Source organism: Oncorhynchus gorbuscha, linkage group LG04 (assembly GCF_021184085.1).
Source record: "Oncorhynchus gorbuscha isolate QuinsamMale2020 ecotype Even-year linkage group LG04, OgorEven_v1.0, whole genome shotgun sequence".
In the NCBI taxonomy this organism is placed as follows: domain Eukaryota; kingdom Metazoa; phylum Chordata; class Actinopteri; order Salmoniformes; family Salmonidae; genus Oncorhynchus; species Oncorhynchus gorbuscha.
Window position 1 is genome coordinate 495,263 of NC_060176.1, and position 14,070 is coordinate 509,332.

Sequence of the window (14,070 nt, forward strand, 5' to 3'; positions counted from 1 at the left end):
CAGCCCAAATAAAAGCTTCACAGAGTTCAAGTAACAGACACATCTCAACATCAACTGTAAACCAGGCCTTCATGGTCGAATTGCTGCAAAGAGACCACTACTAAAGGACACCAATAAGAAGAAGAGACTTGCTTGGGCCAAGAAACACAAACAATGGACATTAGACCAGTGGAAATCTGTCCTTTGGCATGATGAGTCCAAATCTTTTGGTTCCAACCGCCATGTCTTTGTGAGATGCAGAGTAGGTGAACGGATGATCTCTGCATATGTGGTTTCCATCGTGAAGCATGGAGGAGGAGGAGGTGTGATGGTGTGGGGGTGCTTTGCCAGTGACACTGTCAGTGATTTATTTAGAATTCAAGGCACACTTAACCAGCATGGCTACCACAGCACTCTGCAGCAATACACCACCCCATCTGGTTTGCGCTTAGTGGGACTATCATTCGTTTTTTAACTGGACAATGACCCAAAATACCTCCATGCTGTGTAAGGGCTATTTGACCAAGAAGGAGAGTGATGCAGTGCTGCATCCACAATCACCCAACCTCAACCCAAATGGGATGGTTGTGATGAGTTGGACCGCAGAGTGAAGGAAAAGCAGCCAACATGTGCTCAGCATATGTGGGAACTCTTTCAAGACTGTTGGAAAAGCATTCCAGGTAAAGCTGGTTGAGAGAATGCCAAGAGTGTGCAAAGTTGTCATCAAGGCAAAGGGTGGCTACTTTGAAGAATCTAAAATCTAAAATGTATTTCGATTTGTTTAACACTTTTTTGGTTACTATATGAATCTATATGTCCATATATCTATAATCCATATGTTATTTCATAGTTTTGATGTCTTCACTATTATTCTACAATGTATAAAAACTGTAAAAATAAAGAAAACTCCTTGAATAAGTAGGTGTGTCCAAACTGTTGACTGGTACTGTATATTATTTGTTTTATTAATACAAAAAACACCTGAACATTGAACACAGACAACAATGAAAGCTATATACAGGGTTAGCCAGATCTATTGAAATAATATTACAGCACAAACCAATCAGAAATGTGAAAATCTGGTGTCATAAATATTAATCCAGTCAGATATTATGAATGTGCTGGTCCCGCCTTCCTCCTCCATGAAGATTTAAAAAATACTAATAATGAGAATGGCTGTCAATACACTTTTTAAATTGTTTAAATGTATTTTTTATTAATATCAAATCAATACATAAAGCACATGAGGGAACACAAGCATACATAGATTACAAACAATTGACAATCGAGCTAGGGGGTACAATATCACATTACAATTACACAAGGACCTTAAGGGACATGCATATACTTACAATTCTAACAGCTTTTTTTGTTAGTAGAGCATTTAACCGTCTTAAAATACAGTTCAATTTATTTTTGTAGGGTATGAAAGTATGGTTTTCTGTTTGTACATTTACATTTGTGTATATGAAATTTGGCCAAAAGAATAATGAAATTAATTACATAAAAATGATTCCGCTTATTTCTATTGTATGTAAAGAATCCAAACAGTACATCTCTCCACAATAGTGTAAAATCTTCATAAATGTGTTCAATTATAAACCTACTGATGTCTTGCCACAGTTTTACACATGTCATTGCTGCTCTACGAATTGACGCAAATATAAACGAATCGAAAAGGAGCATATTTTGACAGATTCCAACGTCAACAAATCGGTGCTGCAACCAGTGAATGCGGAAGTGTCAGACGCGGAAGTAAAGCCAAATATAAAGGCACGAGCTTAAAGTTACTGGCTGTAGCATGTACAAGAGGCTTTTGCGATAGATGCACGTATTGTAGACAGCCATTTTAAATTCTATACATTTGATCTCACAAAGTTGTGAAAGCCGTGTGCAAATATCATGTCGTCAACTGGAGAGACTTTACTACGGGCGGTGGAGACTCCGCTCTTCTGGATAGGCGCGTTGACTGCGGCCTATTTCTCAGTGTGCTCCGTATGTCGTTTGCTGTCAGGGCTCAGAGTTTGGGTGCTGGGAAATGGACGGGTGGTATCACCTGCTAAACTCGGAAAATGGGCAGGTGAGTAGCTAGCAAGCAATATTTCTATAAAGACAAGGTTTGCATGACCTCACCATTTGCTTTATTGCCTGCTTTTTTTCTTTTAAGATTTCTTTAGTCGCTGATGAAAGAGAATTGCCAGATGTTTCGAAAGCCGTATCTCAAGCGATGATTGACGCGTCTAAACGTTAAAACACAGTGTATGAATTGTAGTTCACATGAGCCATCAAGGCTAATGACTCAGGACTGTCTAGTGAGGTCAGGATGCTGCCTGGTGTTTGAGAGCTAGTAGTGAGTTAAATCAATCACCCTCGACCCAGTATAATATGGTTCAGTTCATAGTGTGAATCAGAATCTTCTCCTAGCAATCAGTAGGATATTGTAGCTAGTAGACTACATGTAGTGTTTCCCCTAGGATTTCTCTGCAGAGGTGGTAAAGTTAGCGTGCGGGACCACAGTTTTAGAGGTCCTCTTGGCGTTCGACAACTGTGCTGTTTTTAAAGGAGATTTCCTGCAATTCTACACAATTTGCTATTGTTTGTCTTATGTTTTCAGTGACTCAAACATAACTAAATCAATGGGAACACAATGCCAATCTCCCTGATTGTCCAGTTTTATTTTAGTGATGGCTAGTTCTCAAAGATCTTATATATATATTCTTTATTTGTAAAAAAAAAAAAGTTTACACTGAATAGTTTCACCATCCTGAGAAATCTTTAAGTTTTCCTCTAAGTTTGTTGTTCACTGCTTAATGCATATAGGGGAAAGGCTGGCCAGCCCTATTGTCCTTTGGAACACACCGTGGCCTCTGCTTTGTAGACAACACATCAGTGTTGCGTCGGCATGACATGAGTCTGCCTTTCCTCGCAGAAGTGAGTGAAAGGCTACATTAATGTTTACCCAACCTTACTGCTCGGTCAAGGCCATTCAGAGTTATGTTATCAGGGTTACATCAACAGGGTTACCACATCAGGATGACTACATCAGGGCTGGCAGGTAACCTAGCGCTTAGAGCCACTAACCGAAAGGTCCCTAGTTTGAAACCCTGAGCCGACAAGGTGAAAAATCTGTCAATGTGCCCTTGAGCAAGGCACCTAACCCTAATTGCTCCAGGGTTACCGTTGATTATGCTAGACCCTGGTTGTGACCCTACTCTCAGTGGGATTTGCACAAAAAATCATTTCCAGTTCACATGTGTATTAATACACACTTGTACATGTGTGGAATGGGACAAGTATAAGCACCCAGTGAATTCTTCTTCTTATACACTGCTCAAAACAATAAAGGGAACATTTAAACAACACAATGTAACTCCAAGTCAATCGCACTTCTGTGAAATCAAACTGTCCACTTAGGAAGCAACGCCGATTGGCAATAAATTTCACATGCTGTTGTGCAAATGGAATAGACAACAGGTGGAATTTTATAGGCAATTAGCAAGACACCCTCAATAAAGAAGTGGTTCTGCATGTGGTGACCACAGACCACTTCTCAGTTCCTATGCTTCCTGGCTGATGTTTTGGTCACTTTTGAATGCTGGCGGTGCTTTCACTCCAGTGGTAGCATGAGACTGAGTCTACAACCCACACAAGTGGCTCAGGTAGTGCAGCTCATCCAGGATGGAACATCAATGCGAGTTGTGGCAAGGTTTGCTGTGTCTGTCAGCATAGTGTCCAGAGCATGGAGGCGCTACCAGGAGACGGGCCAGTACATCAGGAGATGTGGAGGAGGCCGTAGGAGGGCAACAACCCAGCAGCAGGACCGCTACCTCTGCCTTTGGGCAAGGAGGAGCAGGAGGGGCACTGCCAGAGCCCTCCAAAATGACCTCCAGCAGGCCACAAATGTGCATGTGTCTGTTCAAACGGTCAGAACCAGACTCCATGAGGGTGGTATGAGGGCCCGATGTTCACAGGTGGGGGTTATGCTTACAGCCCAACATCGTGCAGGATGTTTGGCATTTGCCAGAGAACACCAAGGTTGGCAAATTCGCCGCTGGCGCCCTGTGCTATTCACAGATGAAAGCAGGTTCACACTGAGCACATGTGACAGTCTTGATACACCGTGGATAACGTTCTGCTGCCTGCAACATCCTCCAGCATGACCGGTTTGGCGGTGGGTCAGTCATGATGTGGGGTGGCATTTCTTTGGGGTGCCGCACAGCCCTCCATGTGCTCACCAGAGGTAGCATGACTGCCATTAGGTACCGAGATGAGATCCTCAGACCCCTTGTGAGACCATATGCTGGTGCGGTTGGCCCTGGGTTCCTCCTAATGCAAGACAATGCTGGACTCCATGTGGCTGGAGTGTGTCAGCAGTTCCTGCAAGAGGAAGGCATTGATGCTATGGACTGGCCCTCCCGTTCCCCAAACCTGAATCTAATTGAGCACATCTGGGACATGTCTCGCGCCATTCACCAACGCCACGTTGTACCACAGACTGTCCAGGAGTTGGCGGATGCTTTAGTCCAGGTCTGGGAGATCCCTCAGGAGACCTTCCGCCACCTCATCAGGAGCATGCCCAGGCGTTGTAGGGAGGTCATACAGGCACGTGGAGGCCACACACACTACTGAGCCTCATTTGGACATGTTTTAAGGACATTACATCAAAGTTTGATCCGCCTGTAGTGTGGTTTTCCACTTTAATTTTGAGTGCTACTCCAAATCCAGACCTCCATGGGTTGATAAATTTGATTTCCATTGATACTTTTTGTGATTTTGTTGTCAGCACATTCAACTATGTAAAGAAAAAAGTATTTAAAAAGAATATTTCATTCATTCAGATCTAGGATGTGTTATTTTAGTGTTCCCTTTTATTTTTTTGAGCAGTGTATTTGAGTCCATCCATCTTTGAAGTGTAAACACCAGGTTAGTGCTTTGACCATGTGACTGTAAAACACAGCTGTGCCGATCGCACCCAGAAGTGGACTGGTTCCAGGAGTGGACTGGTACGTCATTGAAATCCCATTTTGAAATGAAAAATAAGCCCCCTGTAAATTAAAGCACATGTCAACTTCTGTGTTTGGCATGTGACACGGAGTACCGGGAATGGTATGTTAACACCAAGCTGGTCTGGATTTCAGGCTAGCTGCCAAGGCCTGCTGAATATTGGTCTTGTCCTGCTCTGCTGATTTTTAAGTACAGGTTTGCAGCAAAGGGAAATTATAAATGTGGGGACATTTCAACCAATTTTGACATGTGTTGTATGTATCTTATTTAGAAGCTGTGTGAATAGCTATTATACAGCTTCCCCCCTCGCTCGCTGAAGCAGAGGTGATTGAGAGAATGGCCTGATTATGTAAGAAGACTAGAGCCATTCATAAATGTGGCTGAGGAGTCAGAGTATTCTGTTTCAATTCCACTTTACTGCTGGCAGTGTGTTGTGGAGCAGCATCCCGTAACACAGGGTCCATATCTCTATCCCCTCTCATTCACAAAGGCCTATATTCACTATCTTTCTGTGCATTCACACCTCTTACCCCTTCCTCATCCTGTTCTGAGCTTCCGTCCTTCCTCCTCCCTGTCTCTTTCTGTCACGACACCTGCTCTGTCTCTACACCATGGTTATTTAGCTTCTCATACAGTTATATTGTCAAGTCCTTTATTGAAATGCATTGGCTCATGAGTTATTTCTGGCGGGATTAACAGATTGTTGGACACTGGTAGCATTAAGTGGACCACTCTCTGTTATTGGTTGAAGGAGGTCGTTCTATTGGTTGAAGGAGGTCATTGTTACATTCCACACGGGTGTTCTTCTGCCTGCTTCAAGTTGGACAGGAAGGGGGATCTTTTGGAACAAAAATTAAACAAAAGTTTAAAAAAAATCCTAGCATGTATTACAATTGACTAAAAACAAATATGCTTTGGAAGTGTGATCTTTGCCAATTTACATTTGTAAATCATTATTTAGATATAATTGCTGAAAGTTGGGATATTAATTCAATATTGCCCGCATCAGCTGCATATTTACAAATGTGGGCTGAGTCATGAGCTTTATACCATAATTGGGACATGATGTGGGAAAAAACATAGCAATTTGATATTTTGGGTCAAGGAATGCTGAGGTGTGAGAAACCGCTGGGAGCAGCAGCTCGTTGGTATTCTGTGCAGCAACTGTGCTAGACGAGGCTGCAGCCTTCTGCTATTTTAAACCTGCACTTCTTTTTTTAGCTCAGAATATTCGGCAGCAGAAGCTCCGCTGTCTGGCAGAGAAGCACTAACATTTTTACAACAATTTTCATTTCTTGATCATTTTGAAGATGTATGAGGATGTTGAAGGATGCCATTCAAGCCCATCTAGGTTATGTCCTATGAGTAGATTCTTCTACCATCTTCCCTGACCTGGCATATATTTATGATGCATCTCTTCAAATGGACACTTAACAAAAAAAACTAAAAATGGAGTAAATTGAAGGAACATGCCTTGTGCTCGAAACATTGAGTTTCATTCTTAAAACAGCTTAAAATAACCAGCGGACGCTTCCCCTGTCGCCCATACGGACCCCCCTCTGTTCAATTGCTCTGTTATATTTTTAGCTCTCTACCCTCCTTTCTGATCTCCCTCCCTCCATTCTGGTCCCTCCCCAGTGAAAGCCTGGCTGCTTCCCGTCTTCCTCTGCTTTAAGGCAACAGCAGTGGAGAGTTGGGTCTGGGGAGGGAGGGATGGATGGGTGAAGGAGAGTTGGGTCTGGGTGAAGGAGAGTTGGGTCTGGGTGAAGGCGGGAGGGAGGGGTGGAAAACAGAGCTCACTGACAGCCAGTAAAGGCTAAATATAGCTACTGCTGTCTCTGCAGTGCCAGGCTGCCTGACCTGGGGTTGCAGAGGAATGCCACGGAGCCTGTCCTCTTCCCATGTCCTGCTGTACCCTTCCCCTCCGTCTCAGTACCTGCATCACCATCGTCGTCTTGTCTTTACCACCAATATTCTCCCTTCCCTCACGCTCACTTAAATGACAGAACCACAGGTAGCAAGTGCAAGGACACAATGCATTGTTAATGTGATCGTTTTCATCTGGCATGTCATTTTTCGATACATCAGCATTTAAGTATCTGTATAAATGTATTTCATCCAGGTCTGAGTTGAGTCGGTACTGCTTGACACACAGGCATGTTTGACCTATTGACTAGAATGGGATCACTGTTCTCTTCCCTTTATGTAGTTAGTTTATGTTTTATTTCTGGGTCAGTTGTGAGCAGTGTCGGTGTGTTTGGTTTTACCCTTGATTAATACACCCCTTCTCCTTGATCGTCTTCTCCCTCAGTTGTGACAGGAGCCACGGATGGAATCGGGAAAGCCTATGCGGAGGAGGTAAGACTGAATCCCGGGGTTTCAGACATTTCGGGCCCCTTCACGGGAAAACCGAAGTGAGTGACTCATCAGAGAAAGAGGGGTTTAACCAGGAGGTCAGAGTAGTGACGGTGACACTCAAAGGTTTGCCTTTTGCGAGCACTGAGGGATTTATGCTGCATAGCCAGGGCAGAATTCATTTAAAAGAATAGTCCTTTTTTTCAAGGAAGTTCCCATCAGTTGAGTCATGATCAATGCCCTGCTTGATAACAGTGCTGTCCTTTTCATTGTTGATGATGGCTATTGATTTAGGTCATGGGTCTGGGTGCAGTGTGTGTGTGTGTGTAGTGATGGATGTTAGACCCTCTTTAACGGCCGGTCTTAAAGATGGTCTTAGTGTCCTTGTTGAGTGTTGGTTTCTGTCGGTCTCCACAGCTGGCTCGGAGGGGATTTTCCATTGTGCTAGTCAGCCGCACCCAGGAGAAACTGGATGATGTGGCCAAGTCCATCGGTGAGTAGATACACCAGGGGGCATGTTCATTAGGCGTGGGGAAACCCTGGACTAGAGGAGAATGAGTCAGTCTCCAGTTGTCTTGTGTGACGAGGCCCTCTGCTGTTCACTATGGTGTATTGACATCTGAACCCCCACATCTTTACAGATGAGTCTACTACAGTCTCACTCCCTAAAGCTCACTGTTCCACTACCTTTTTAATGTTACAGTAACTGTGTCTTCCCTCCTAGAGAGCAAATATGGAGTTGAGACCAAATCCATCGCTGCAGACTTCAGTACGACGGACATATATCCCAAGATTGAAGCTGGACTGACCGGGCTAGAGGTTGGCGTTCTGGGTAAGAGAGAGAGGCAGTCCACGACTGTGACGGTTAGTTTTGGTGAATCATTCAGATGGTGTGGTCCTCTTTTAAAACGCTGCTGCCCCCCCCTTTGGTTAAAAGTTAAAAGTCAAGTGCAGAGAGGCATCACTTCCTCCATTCCCTTAAATGATGTTGTATTTGAAAGACCTGACTGTGTTCTATATGGCTTTTATCCCTAGTAAATAATGTGGGAATGTCCTACTCCTATCCGGAATTCTTCCTGAACGTTCCCAACCTGGATAGTGTGAGTCTGAATGGCCTTGTGATTGTTCACGTCCCATCTATTGTGTACCAAGATGGCTTATCTCACATATTCTGTTCTATGAAAACATTACGCCTCAGATGAACCCAGAACTAAATCATTGTGTTTTTTTTATTCTGCCCTTGCAGTTCATCGACACAATGGTGAACATCAACATCACGTCTGTTTGCCAGGTCAGTAATCATTATGGGACTGGAAGCCCAGTAATACACTAATGAACATTTTGATTAATCAAGTCTTATTTATTTGCCTTATCGGTCTCACACACACACACACACACACACACACACACACACACACACACACACACACACACACACACACACACACACACACACACACACACACACACACACACACACACACACACACACACACACACACAGTCTGCCATATGAGGCAGAGGATTGGTTCCCAGCCCAAAGCAACAGCATGCTTTCTGCTTTAAAACCCACAATCCCTCTCTCTTTATACAGATGACCCGTATGGTGCTACCTGGGATGGTAGAGAGGTAAGTGGAGGGGGTGACTGTATCTGGGGTTCTCAGGGAGGGACTGAGGGTGACTGTATCTGGGGTTCTCAGGGAGGGACTGAGGGTGACGGTATCTGGGGTTCTCGGGGAGGGACTGAGGGTGACTGTATCTGGGGTTCTCGGGGAGGGACTGAGGGTGACTGTATCTGGGGTTCTCAGGGAGGGACTGAGGGTGACGGTATCTGGGGTTCTCAGGGAGGGACTGAGGGTGACGGTATCTGGGGTTCTCAGGGAGGGACTGGGACTGATCTGGGGTTCTCAGGGAGGGACTGAGGGTGACGGTCTGGGGTTCTCAGGGGGAGGGACTGAGGGTGAGGGTGACGGTATCTGGGGTTCTCAGGGAGGGACTGAGGGTGACTGTATCTGGGGTTCTCAGGGAGGGACTGAGGGTGACGGTATCTGGGGTTCTCAGGGAGGGACTGAGGGTGACGGTATCTGGGGTTCTCAGGGAGGGACTGAGGGTGACGGTATCTGGGGTTCTCAGGGAGGGACTGAGGGTGACGGTATCTGGGGTTCTCAGGGAGGGACTGGGGTGACTGTATCTGGGGTTCTCAGAGGGACTGAGGGTGACTGTATCTGGGGTTCTCAGGGAGGGACTGAGGGTGACTGTATCTGGGGTTCTCGGGAGGGACTGAGGGTGACGGTATCTGGGGTTCTCAGGGAGGGACTGAGGGTGACTGTATCTGGGGTTCTCGGGGAGGGACTGAGGGTGACGGTATCTGGGGTTCTCGGGGAGGGACTGAGGGTGACGGTATCTGGGGTTCTCGGGGAGGGACTGAGGGTGACGGTATCTGGGGTTCTCGGGGAGGGACTGAGGGTGACGGTATCTGGGGTTCTCGGGGAGGGACTGAGGGTGACGGTATCTGGGGTTCTCGGGGGTTCTCGGGGAGGGACTGAGGGTGACTGGGGTTCTCGGGGATCTGGGGTTCTCGGGGAGGGACTGAGGGTGACGGTATCTGGGGTTCTCGGGGAGGGACTGAGGGTGACTGTATCTGGGGTTCTCGGGAGGGACGGAGGTGGTGGAGGGATCTGGGGTTCTCGGGGGAGGGACGGAGGTGGAGGGATCTGGGGTTCTCGGGGGAGGGACGGAGGTGGTGGAGGGATCTGGGGTTCTCGGGGGAGGGACGGAGGTGGAGGGCTCTGGCGTTCTCGGAGATTCTCAGGGAGGGACGTTGTCTCTGACCAGAGGTTGGCGATGTCTCTGACCACTAAACATTAGATTGCGTGTCACCCGTTTCAGGAAAAAGGGGGCCATCCTCAACATCTCTTCTGCCAGTGGGATGTACCCTTGTCCCCTCCTCACGGTCTACTCTGCCTCGAAGGCTTTTGTGGACTTTTTCTCCCGAGGGCTAGAGGCTGAGTACAAGAGCAAAGGGATCCTCATCCAGGTGAGACTGAAGACTGACCTGTTTTAACCAATCATTTGTATATCCACTAGATGACTGATAGGGGGTGCTGTGTTGAAGCCACCGTGCTGCCATCTTTGCTCTCCCCCAACATTGTAAAATATGTGTTGGAAGCTATAGAAATTAATGTATTAATGTCTACATTTGTTTTGGCAATGTTTATTCTATTAGAGATGGCATAATGCATGTTTTTAAATTATGAGAATTTCTTTGTTTATATAAACATTTTCCTTGTTCTATTGATGACTTACTGTCCCCATGACAACAACAAACACTTAAATACATGTCATTTTGAAATGCTGTATGATTCCATTCATTCCTATGGACGACTGCTCTACTGGGGAGAGCCAATATGGCCGACAGGTGACTTCAAAGCCTCTCAGTGGCCAATACAATACATAGCATCAGCAATCCAGGGTTTATATACATTTGTTTCACCCCCCGGAAACCCCCACAATGTTATCCCTAACACGTCAGCCATACTGTCTCTCCCGGGGGACAAGCTTGGTCATATTTAGCTGTCGGAGGAGTTTGTTTTCAAACCAGTGAGGGAACATCCATGTAAATTTGAGTAACAGTCGTTTCTCCTCCCCAGAGTGTCCTGCCATTCTTTGTGGCCACCAAGCTGAGTAAGATCCGGCGAGCCACTCTGGACAAGCCCAACCCTGACCGCTATGTGGCCGCGGAGCTCAACACAGTGGGGCTGCAGAGCCAGACCAACGGCTACCTGCCTCACGCAGTCATGGTAGGGACGGGCTAACGATACGATAGAGTACTTCACTGTCCATGGTAGGGACGGGCTAACGATACGATAGAGTACTTCACTGTCCGTTTCCATGGACATTTTGAGGGTTCAGGATGACTGTTTTTAGAACAAGGTTGAACAAGTAGCTACTTGTCAGGTTACACCAGATTCTACCTCATCAGTTTACCATGATTCTTCCCTGACAGTTAGCCACAAATGATCATTGCTTGAAGCTCTCATGCTTTTGCAAATGCAGAACTATTCAATTGGCAAGTATCTTGATGTAAGTTAATAGTAATGAATGTAGAATTTAGACTGTAAATTCTGATATTAACAGGCATGGATTCCCAGACCAGATTAGTGATGTTTTGTTTCCTCAGGGCTGGTTGACCACCGTGCTGTGCCCTGCCAGGCTCCTGAACAGCTACATCATGGGGCTCCACCTGGGGATGCGCTCACGCTACCTGAAGAAACAGAAACAGGGCTAGAGGTACGATCAGGGGAAAGGAGGGGCAGGTGTGGAGAGAAAGGGGACCAACACAAATCCACCTGCTCCGTTCTTCCATACCCCTCACAGACCAGGGTCAGGGCTGGCAGACTGCTAGTGTGTTCAATTTAGTCTACGGTGTTGTCTGGCTTGGCTAATCGCCTCTATGGAGGAACTTCCTGGAGTTGAAACATTGACCGGGCACTTAAACATAATGCACTAATAAGTTCAATTAAACTGTTGAAAAAATGTTCTTGTGGACAAGTATTAGGAGCTGCGCTTGTGAGCGACCACTTCAAAAAACAATACCAGTTGCAACTTTATTCCTTCGAAATGTTTTATTGTTGGAGTTGTGTTGAACTCAGAAAAAAAACAGATATTGAAAGAAATGGATTTGAGTCAATCTGAAACGCTCATTTGGCAAAGGGCAGGAAAATGGCTGTTCTCCCTGGATGGCTTTACAATGAAAAGGTTGTTGTGTACAAATCATGTATTTATTAACCAAAAAAGGGAGACTAAGGAGACAGAGTTAACAGAACTGTTCCTGTTTTCATACTGGGTGGATTGATGTCCTGTTTTGAAGAAGGTTGTGTCTGCTAGCATGTCAGTATGGTAGGTAGTTAACACACGAGGGAATGGGTTGAGTCAACCCGGGCTTGTTTGACCTGATACAGAAGGGACACAACTTACAAGCCATTCTCTGGTCATCAAGGCAGTGTCTCAACAACCACAACAAGCTGTTAAACAGTTCAGGCCATTTTACTGTTGAACCAAATGTCTTGTCCAACTGTTCTGGTTACTTTCTATCACACAGTCAGTGGTCTGTTAACAGATGTTTCTTAACATGCTTCACACGCTGTCTGTTTTTTGAACTCTAAGCATTTCGTTGTACAACATAATGCCACTGTTATCTTACTCTGAACTCACCAAGGTGACGCATTAATATTGTCTTCTGTTATTTGCTTGTGTTAATGAAAGCTTTACATTTGATTGTTTTAGATGCATTTAAGTAACAAGGTCTTTAACATTGTGAGAATTGTAAGGTTTGATCGAGAGCTTGTGTATATTCCCAGTCTCATGCTCTCCTCAATAAAACACTGTTCAACCATCTCTCTCTGGCATGTTCCTGGTCTGTCATGCTCTCATCAAAACACTGCAACCCTGTATTCCTTCATGGTCTTAACATAAGAGATTGCTGATTTAATGCCCTACTTCTGTTCAATTTAAAAGTGGTACTTTTTGAGTAGCACTTCCCCTCTAGTCCCAACAGTCTTCACATGGATGTTAATTTCAGGTGATGAGAGTTCACTGTAGATATCATCTGATCTGTGTGTCACTTCCAGAAACTGGGCTTTCCTTATGGATGGTAACTGAAGCTCCATACAGCAGACTGGGCTTTCCTTATGGGCTGTAACTGAAGCACCATATAGAGACTGGGCTTTCCTTATGGACGGTAACTGAAGCACCATACAGCTGAGACTGGGCTTTCCTTATGGACGGTAACTGAAGCTCCATACAGCAGAGACTGGGCTTTCCTTATGGACGGTAACTGAAGCTCCATACAGCAGAGACTGGGCTTTCCTTATGGATGGTAACTGAAGCACCATACAGCAGATACTGGGCTTTCCTTATGGGCTGTAACTGAAGCTCCATACAGCAGAGACTGGGCTTTCCTTATGGGCTGTATGGAGCTTCAGTTACAGCAGAGACTGGGCTTTCCTTAAGGATGGTAACTGAAGCACCATACAGCAGAGACTGGGCTTTCCTTATGGATGGTAACTGAAGCACCTTACAGCAGACTGGGCTTTCCTTAAGGATGGTAACTGAAGCTCCATACAGCAGAGACTGGGCTTTCCTTAAGGATGGTAACTGAAGCACCTTACAGCAGACTGGGCTTTCCTTAAGGATGGTAACTGAGGCTCCATACAGCAGAGACTGGGCTTTCCTTATGGACGGTAACTGAAGCACCTTACAGCAGACTGGGCTTTCCTTAAGGATGGTAACTGAAGCACCTTACAGCAGACTGGGCTTTCCTTATGGGCTGTAACTGAAGCTCCATACAGCAGAGACTGGGCTTTCCTTATGGGCTGTAACTGAAGCTCCATACAGCAGAGACTGGGCTTTCCTTATGGGCTGTAACTGAAGCTCCATACAGCAGAGACTGGGCTTTCCTTATGGGCTGTAACTGAAGCTCCATACAGCAGAGACTGGGCTTTCCTTATGGGCTGTAACTGAAGCTCCATACAGCAGAGACTGGGCTTTCCTTATGGGCTGTAACTGAAGCTCCATACAGCAGACACTGGGCTTTCCTTATGGGCTGTAACTGAGGCTCCATGCAGCAGACACTGGGCTTTCTTTATGGACGGTAACTGAAGCACCATACAGCAGACTGGGCTTTCCTTAAGGATGGTAACTGAAGCACCTTACAGCAGACTGGGCTTTCC

The 14,070-nt window shown here is 45.7% G+C and overlaps 1 protein-coding gene across 1 annotated transcript; it reads left to right on the plus strand.

Annotated features, from left to right (window-relative positions):
• Window positions 1-1,717: 1,717 nt before the first annotated feature.
• Window positions 1,718-12,736, plus strand: LOC124033503 (very-long-chain 3-oxoacyl-CoA reductase-B-like). The gene is made up of 10 exons (XM_046345519.1): window positions 1,718-2,059; window positions 7,295-7,341; window positions 7,756-7,831; window positions 8,063-8,170; window positions 8,374-8,438; window positions 8,585-8,629; window positions 8,933-8,967; window positions 10,229-10,376; window positions 10,990-11,139; window positions 11,520-12,736. Exons 1-10 carry the CDS (start codon window positions 1,882-1,884, stop codon window positions 11,625-11,627), a joined length of 960 nt encoding a protein of 319 aa, XP_046201475.1. The 5' UTR covers window positions 1,718-1,881; the 3' UTR covers window positions 11,628-12,736.
• Window positions 12,737-14,070: the final 1,334 nt, after the last annotated feature.

What these genes read in the sequence shown, in the direction of transcription:
- LOC124033503 (XM_046345519.1), top strand. Translation starts at nt 1,882, where the DNA reads ATGTCGTCAACTGGAGAGACTTTACTACGGGCGGTGGAGACTCCGCTC. An exon ending in TGATGTGGCCAAGTCCATCG is followed by an intron (nt 7,832 to 8,062) that starts GTGAGTAGATAC and finishes CTTCCCTCCTAG; the next exon opens with AGAGCAAATATGGAGTTGAG. An exon ending in ACGTTCCCAACCTGGATAGT is followed by an intron (nt 8,439 to 8,584) that starts GTGAGTCTGAAT and finishes CTGCCCTTGCAG; the next exon opens with TTCATCGACACAATGGTGAA.